Source organism: Oryza brachyantha, chromosome 5 (assembly GCF_000231095.2).
Source record: "Oryza brachyantha chromosome 5, ObraRS2, whole genome shotgun sequence".
NCBI classification, from domain to species: Eukaryota; Viridiplantae; Streptophyta; class Magnoliopsida; order Poales; family Poaceae; genus Oryza; species Oryza brachyantha.
In genome coordinates, this window is record NC_023167.2 from 14,581,393 (window position 1) to 14,589,966 (window position 8,574).

Genomic DNA, 8,574 nt, shown 5'->3' on the forward strand with positions numbered 1-8,574 from the left:
AAAAAAAAAAAAAAACCCCCGGGCCACTGCACCTGCCGGTCCAACAGCTAGCAACAGCTAACCGCTGCCCCGCAAGCTTGTCATCACGCCCAGATCCAGGGACATTCTCTTTTCTCTTTGTCGGCGTCCACTCCATCGATCTACCCTACCCATGTTCATACACATTTGTCTCGCCTCGCCTGCACCAGCCACCAACGTGACACCTGAAAAATTCATACGATGAACGAAACCATCTAATGTGTAGTTGCTGAACAAAGTCTTAACAGATCCTCCTCCAGGATGGATACGTTTGAACAAAGTTGGATGGGCCGGCTTAATAATGTATGAATACACTGGGGGAATTAGTTGACAACAAAACAAAAGAATTAAGGATTAGTTCCGACCTGTTACGGGCGTTCAACTATATACTCCCTCCGTCCCAAAATAAACTAATTTTTTACTTTTTACCTTTAATTTTTGACTTTTCGTCTTATTCAATTTTTTTTGCGATTGATATTTTTGTTTTTATTAGATGATAAATCATGAATAGTACTTTACGTATAACTAATTTTTTTCTAATTTTTTTAAAAAAATTCAAATAAAACGAATAGTCAAACGTTGTTGGACACGTAAACCAAAAAAAAATTTGACAGAAGGAGTATGCACGTCGAAGCGACATTTGCAATAAGGTGGTTGTGATCTCCCCGGTGCCTGTCACTATACGTACGCACGTATGTTACGTACGTACGTACATGGTGTTGCCAAACGGCAGCGAATTTCACACCTGCTTTCGAAGTTTCAGCGGATGTTTGGTTATCGAGGCACTGGTGGGTAAACAACACCGAGCAGAAGAGAGCTCTACGTTCCAACGAACCATTGAACAAGTCGTTGTCGCTGAACAATGATATGCTATAATTGTTATCCAAAAGAAAATGAAAACGTCGGCCGATCGCGAGTGCGTGCTGAGGCAATCAATCATTCGTGCGAGTTCATTCAACTAAGCACAATCAGTGGCAAAGCTTGCTGCACAAATGGGGTCCCAGACGTACTACCGTCCTATGATTTGTTAAGGGCCTAATATCATAGAATCTAAGAGATACTACCTCCATCCCGAAATAAAATTATTTTTTAGTTTTTTAATATAATGTTTTGACTCTTCGTCTTATTTAAAATTTTTTGCGATTAATATTTTTATTCTAAATGATAAAATATGAATAGAAATTTATGTGTGACTATTTTTTTAAATTTTTTATAAATTTTTTAAATAAGACGAATAGCCAAACGTTGAATACGGGAAAACGAAAAATAAAATTATAATGAGACGAAGACAGTAGCAAATAGCCAAGAGTGCAGACTGAGCACTCTACCCTCCACTTGCCAGCTGAGGCAAGTTTCTGGTTAGAGGATTACAGATTACTGAAACTTCACCTTCAATTTAACAATTTGATATTTGTCACAGCCATTCATCCATGTGACGACCTAGCCAAAGAACAAATAATGAACGCCCACCGTCATCCTGATTAACAAAGCCAGAACTATAGGTCCGTGATACGGAGTACTTCTTTATATGCGCCCCCTATATCCAGAACATTTGATTACATCCGCACAAAGCAAGGTTCATGTACATAAAGATTGCAGAAGGATATGCATTGCACCGGACAGCAGCAGAGCATGTATCCTCCTCTCATGTCAATTCGCTCTGGAAGCTCGCTAACTGGATTGGGCCCCTACGTGACTCTCCGGGAGTTTTACTCCCACTTGTGCAAGGAGTGTGTAAACTCGCATCCAATATGGCCATGACGTAGTTGCAACAGGGCGTATCTTGCAGCCTCATCTTTAGGTTTATATTAAGTATAAATAAAATGGATTATTAACAATAAAAGAGAATTCGCTTGTAAATTTTTTATATACACGATTTTAGTTGTCTAAAAGTAAAGGCTGACCAATAAACGATGATAGCCAATTTTCAAAATTAACTTCAATTTTATGTTTTAAAATTTAAATATTAAATTATAAACAAATGTAAGTTAAAAGATGATGGTGTTGGACAACTCAGCCCTTCGATTGAGTCTAAAAGAATACTCCGTATGTGCAAGTGACCGGTATGTTGTACTAGTACCATACAGGCTATGACGCCAGATAGAATCCTCCTTAAGCTAGGCAGGCAGCAAGCATTTCTAAACTGATTGGTCGGAGCTGATTTAAAACAGATTACAGGGTGGTCCCGGAACGTTAGTAGTAGTCCTGGAGTAGTTTGGTTGCCAACCCAGTATGGCTATTCACCACACGGTGCAATGAGGATGGCAATTGGCAAGTAGTAGTAGCAGTAGTGGTAGACGGTGGTGGTGGCCCTCCTCGCCTCACCAGATGACCAGACTCACCTCGGCTCCTTTTCCCCCGGCTCGTCCCCAACGTGACGGGCACATGGCCGCGGGTTGCCCCCACACCGATCGATCGACCAGCTCACCCTCAGGTGCGTGCAACCACCTTTCCACCGATCACGACACACCCCCCATCCCGTCCGTCCGTTCGTCTCGGCGCAGGCGCAGCCCACACCGACATCGTCGTGCGCTCCACCCAGGCGCAACGCAACCCCGCCGCGCGCCCGCTGTGACCCGCGGTTTGATTAAAGAGGGACCGTGCGGGTGCGGCAGGGGTGGAATGGGATACCGTGCGGTTTACCCTAGCGGGAAAAAGAGACAAGATCATCGTAACACGGCCCGAGGCCGAGGCAGGGAGAGAGAGAGGGGGTCTACTTTCGGGGGTCGAGTCGGTGGAACCCGAGGAGGTAAGGCCGTGCGCTTTCTCTTGGAAACACGCCTTTTTTCCCGGCGATCGATGGATGTGCGCCATGCGACGCAACGCAGTGTGTGGGGGGATGGAAACACCGAGGGGTACCGCCAAAGAGACGAGAGCTTTGAGTCTTTGACCGGGTCAAGAGAGCAAAAGGACGCATGCGAACGAACAGAGTGAGAGCAGAATATAAACCGGCCATGAATACGCATGCAGTCCAGTCCAGTCCAGTCCAAGAGGAAGAAGGGATGATGACATGATCCATCCAAAAATGCTTTTATGGCGCCATTGGAACAGAGCGAAAGGGTGGCTCTCTTCTCCCGGCAAAACTGTTCCAAGGGCCAATAAAAACGGCAGAGCTCCCTCAGACGGGCGCGGTGATGGCTGCATCGGCCGGGCGAGCCACCCGTTCCAGCTAGACCCACGCTGGATTCATGCGAAAGAGCCAGCCAAGCGAACCCTGGGACTGGGAGGAGCGGACCGCCCAGATGCGTCGTTTTCTCGGTGAGCGCGCAGTGGACTAGCGGAGATGCAGTCAGATCCTGACCCACGGTCAGGCAGATTCCTAGGTGGCTAGTCGCCGCACAAACTGTTCATCCCATATGGACATATGTACTGTACTGTGCACCACTACACATAACCATTAGAGTAGCGGCAACCAAGAGATTAGAAAGAAACCGTATTAAGCAATAAAATACTCGCCATCATTCATATATTAAGGTTTGATGGTACAAGTACAACTGTTGATTAACAACACCCAGCCCAACTTTGCTGCTGCTGCTAAGCACCGAACGACTGCACCCCTAATAAGAATCTTATTGCGCCCAACCAAAACAAAAGGGTAGGGCACCTAACTAGAAGCTAGTACAAGAAAAATGGCAATAAATCCGTAGTTTCTTCTTTTTTTCTTCAGAAACGAATGCCCTTATTCATGGAGCCCACGGCAAGGCTTCTTTTGCAAGTAAAAGACTGCAAAAAGGAGGGAGAGGAGAGAGACCTTAGCTGGGTGTGCGCTGGGACTTCACTTCTTGGCAAGCACCCAAAGCAAGCAAAGCCACGGATGTAGAAATGGGTTTATTTTTGGCTCCCCAAGATGACCCATCCATAAACCACTTTGATACCTTGTCACTTCTTTCTTTGCAAGCTGCAGGCCGCTAACATTTCTTTCTCATTCCCCAAAAGAACCACTTATTATTATTCCTTCCAAACCACTCTGCCAAACCACCAAACTGAAGACATGGATTTCTTCTCTGTTCGTCGTCTCCATCTCCGCCGCTTTCCGTCCACACCAAAGAAACCAATATATCACCAATCAAACAAACAAACCTAACGCTGATGCTGCTACTGCCTCCTACTTCCTCTTTGGCTACTACTACAACCTAACAGACGAAGAATTATTACTAACTTTAATTAATAACATTAAGCTTGACGCAACGCCAGATGAAGGGGGCCGCCGGAATCTTGGTGGGATCATCCTCCGTCTTGTACAGCCGACAAAGAGCTCACGAACTGTGGCAGAGCGTCGGCGCCGGCGATGGCACGGGGGCACCAGCACGCCGCTTCTGACTCGCGAGCATGGCGTTGCTTCGACTAATCAAGGCATCTGTGGGAAAATAAGACGGCATAAGCTTTGCTTGCCATTTCCGTTTGGGGGAAGGCATGAATTGAGCAGGCTGCGTAGTTTACCGTGATCAAGAACGAATCCACCGGGGTAGCGAGGCTGGGCGCCGAGGTCGTCGAGGTTGAGATTGAGAGCTTGCACGACACGGGCGGGGACAAGAACAGTCGAGCAGCCTGCAAGTCGCGGAAAACACCAAAGGGGAAGAATATTGAGCCAAGGAACACAGGGGAATCCGCCGGCAAAAAAAGAAACGGCCAAAATGGCGTTTGCGAGGGACGCACCTGTCTTTTTCTTGGGCTCAGCCGGGGAGCCGGCTGGCCGGGGCAGGAAGACGCCTGTGCCGTTGCGCTCGCGCTTGGCACCGGGCGGGGCGAGGAAGACGGCGCGCATGCCGCCGGGCGCGGGTGCCGGCGCGTGGTGCTGCTGCTTCTGCAAGGGAGGCCACGCGGCCGGGCTCATGTCAATAGGCGCGGTGACTCCGCAGCCGGCGGTTTTCGCTGCTGCGTTCTGGCGCGCGCCCCACGCGGCGGCCGCGGCGAGATGCTGATCCCTCTGCAACTTCAGAAGCTGCTGCTGCTTGAGGAGATGAAACTGCAAACAGAAACACAGAAATGTCAGGGCAAGAGGAACAACACGGAAAGAGACGGTGCCACTGAAAATTTTCAGCAAGAGCAACGTACCTGTGCAGCTTGAATCTGCCGCTGGGTAAGCAAGTGGGCGAGCGGATGGTAGTAGGCGCCGGGCGGGACCTTGGTTGCCGTGGCCGGTGGAGGTACGGGAGGCGGCGGCGAAGCCTTGCGGGCAGGAGCGGCGAAGCCACCGTTGGCGGGGAAACCGTATGGATTGTTCGGCACCGGGATACTGTTGGCAACACGCATCCGGGCCACCTGACCCGCCGCCTCGTAGAGCATGTCCCACGGGTCGGCCGGCTTCTGCTCCAGCGGCGACGACGGCGGCGAGCTCACCTGAGACGCCCCGCCGTTGGGACTCTCCTGGCCAGACTTGGGCAGCCCGCACAGCGTCGACTGCGGCGAACCAACCGTCACCTCCGCCTGTAAACAAGAAACCAATTAGACACCCCGATACATGCACACACAACAACCACGCAAAGAACCAAGAAATCAAACCACCTTGGGAGGAGGGCGGCGCTCGTCGTCGTCTCCGAGAAGCCCAGCAAGGCGGCGCGACAGGCCGGCCAAGCAATCCTCCTCATCGCTCTCGCTCCTCGCGGCCACCGCCGCCTTCTCCTCCTCGGAGAAGAAGTCGTCATCAAGAAACTCATCCGGCAGCCAGAACTCCTCACCGCCGTCCGACCACTCCGTCGCCATTCCCTTCCAACACTTGCAACAATCCCCACCTCCCGGAGAGTTATAGCGAGCCGGTTTGGTGGGCGAAAACCTGCCGCCTGAGGACGAGAAGAAGTAGTCGTGACAGCTTCGACCGTACGGACAGCAGCCACAACCAGCTATCCGGCTGGTCCCCCACGCAAAGGAGGTGGCGGAGGGCGAGAACGAAGCCGAGCGCGCCGCAAGCGGAGGCGAGAAGAGAGGTGTTCTTATCACCGTAAAGAGGCGGACGGAGAGAGAGAGGGGGGTGGGAATGTCGCGGGACGGCGAGGGATTCTCGCACGGCGAGTCAAAAATGCTGCTCGGCCTCGCCGCGACGGGGCTATAAAAGAGAAGAGCGAGGAGAGAGAAAGAGGCGGATTAGATCTCTCGCTTAAATCTTTTTTCCCTAAATTAAAGTGGTTGAAATCAAATATTTTCCGCCATTAAATTCTTTTTGGAGTGGTGTGCAAGTGGGAGTTGAGTGACGGCGGGTGAACCGTAGCGCCCCCAAATGCCCCTCCCCGCCCAGTGTCAGCGAGGGGATTTCGGGTACCTTTGCGCGTATTTTTTGGGCCGTGCAAATGCAAGGCCGGGCGAGTTATTACGGGGGGTTCAGTACGTTTGTATAGTACGAACTCGTCTCGGATCTACTCCTATATTTTGCCGGATCTTTGTGTGTGTGAGATGCGTCATGTCAAGCGCACTTCATCCACTCCACCGATTGTTAAATGGTGGTTCAACCGATTTTAGGAGGAGAACACACTACCCAAATGGAGCAGGAAGCATAGTTTTCTTTACACTACACTGGAGACAATACGCATTACCCCGCTGTACCACTATCGTCAATCACTGAATGTGAAAATTTCTTACTGAACAATACCAATCACGGCGTATTCACTGCGTGTTCCAAGCGTACCTAGTATGATTGTTAAGTGCTTGGCACGTTGGCGGGGGGGAGTAATAAAGGAATGGTGCGTGCCATACGGTCACGAGAATTGCATATTCTCAGGACGATTTTTTTTTTTACAGCCATTAAAGTTGTGAGCGCTTTAAAGCGGGGGGCGTTTTGGTACGGTGAATGGAAAAAGAGAAAGGGCGAGAGAGATATGATGTGGGTGGTGTCGGGCACATGTCACGTAGTTGTAGCAGCTGTAGGAAATTGCTGCGCGCCGTAACGCATTGCCACTGCCTCGTTTCCATGACGAAGACGGAGAAGCCCGCCCGTTAACCCGCTATGATGCGAGTAAAATGCGGTGAAACTGAACCCCGGTAGCCCGTTTTGGCGAGGAGCCAGAGCCACGGATGAAACGACGCCGACGAGCCGCTGCCTCGGTGACTGGCCATGGAATGGCGGGAGGGGAGTTTGAGTTGTGGGATACCGGGGAGTTTTGCGTGCAAGCCTGTACGCCTGCACCGTTGCGAATTTTTCTTGTTTTTGGTTTGAATTTGTTGCGTTTAAATCAAGTTGCCGGGACAAGGCTCCGCTGGTCGAAAATTGCAGCAGGGTTTTCCCAGCGGCGTGTCAGGATCCCCTCCCCTGGAAGTGGTGGCAATGCGGATAAGGATCAGCAGGCAAACGGCAAACTGCCGGCACGTCGCTCTCCCCCGTGGCCCACATGTCAGCGAACCACTCTCCGGCCGGTGGGCCCCGCCTGGGAGAGCGGCTTCTCGGATTCCTGTGAATCTCCGCGCGCCTGGCTGACGCACGCCACGCCGGAGATTCCCGATACGGCTTGGTGCCCACGTCCCTGTCGTGCGGGCCCCACGCGCGACGCACGTCCCCCTCCCTCTCCGTCAATTATAACGGCGGCGCGGTTGTGGCGGCCGTGGGGCCACGGCAACCGCTGTGGCCGACGTGGTGGGACCCATTTGTCCTGTGACCTTGCCGAAACTTTCGTGCCGAGAGTTTTTTTCCGTCATTTTCTTTGGAGGTGTTTTTTTTCGCTTTTTTTTCTCAGGATAAGTTCTTTGCCGTACATAGAGGTAATGAAAAAGTGTCTGCTATGCGTACTAGCCAGGGTTATTTATCTTGACGATAAAAAATTCGGGAGGCCATGAAAAAGTTACCCTGGAGTTGCTCCTGTTTTTTTTAAGTGCTTATGCATTTTCTCTCTTTTTTTTTTTTGGGCCGGAGTCGTGTGCCATCCGGATCAGGAGAGGAGAGTGAGGCGTTGAGCTGGTGGACGTGGGAACGTGCTCACCCACCAGTAAATGAATGCTTCCTAAAACAGAAGAATATTTTATTTTTACTTTTTTTCTCGTTTATCCTAAAGAAGTTTTCTCTCCCGTCTTTTCACTTCTGAGCAAGCAAAAAATTTAAATTTTTAACATTAAAAAAATTTTCAAATTTTTTTTAGTCATAACCTTTTATATCAACAGGGATACCTATATAAAGTTTTATTTATACGTTATTTTTCGTTTATAAATATGTTGTTTATCTTTTCTGATGCAAAAGCCAAACATTCACCCTTAATCTTTTAGCAACTATTAATTGAAGTTTGTTAGTTCATGAAACAAATGTATTGAAACTTGAAAAAAAAATAAAGTACAGATGTATTGAGATTTCGAAGTGAATTTTATATTAGTGGTTTTATAATGATTTGTACGAGGCAAATTAAAAATAAAGTTTTTTGATAGAGTAATATAAAGTATTTATCCTCGTCTTTTTTGCTTTTGTTTATATTTATAAGTCAATATTTGAATTTTTAATTGTAAATTTGCAGTTGATTTTGATTTTTTTAACCGAAATTTATTTTCATGGCTTAACTTTTTTATCACTAAGAATTACGTATGTAAAAATTTTATTTATAAATTATTTTTACTTATAAATATGCAAAACAATCACCCCGTTGT

At 48.8% G+C, this 8,574-nt stretch overlaps 1 protein-coding gene across 1 annotated transcript; it reads right to left on the reverse strand.

Moving 5' to 3' along the window:
• Positions 1-3,452: 3,452 nt before the first annotated feature.
• Positions 3,453-6,105, reverse strand: LOC102708155 (splicing factor 1). Its single transcript, XM_006654431.3, has 5 exons — positions 5,524-6,105; positions 5,074-5,445; positions 4,675-4,984; positions 4,459-4,566; positions 3,453-4,375 (listed from the first exon to the last, which is right to left on the reverse strand). Exons 1-5 carry the CDS (start codon positions 5,719-5,721, stop codon positions 4,275-4,277), a joined length of 1,089 nt encoding a protein of 362 aa, XP_006654494.1. The 5' UTR covers positions 5,722-6,105; the 3' UTR covers positions 3,453-4,274.
• Positions 6,106-8,574: the final 2,469 nt, after the last annotated feature.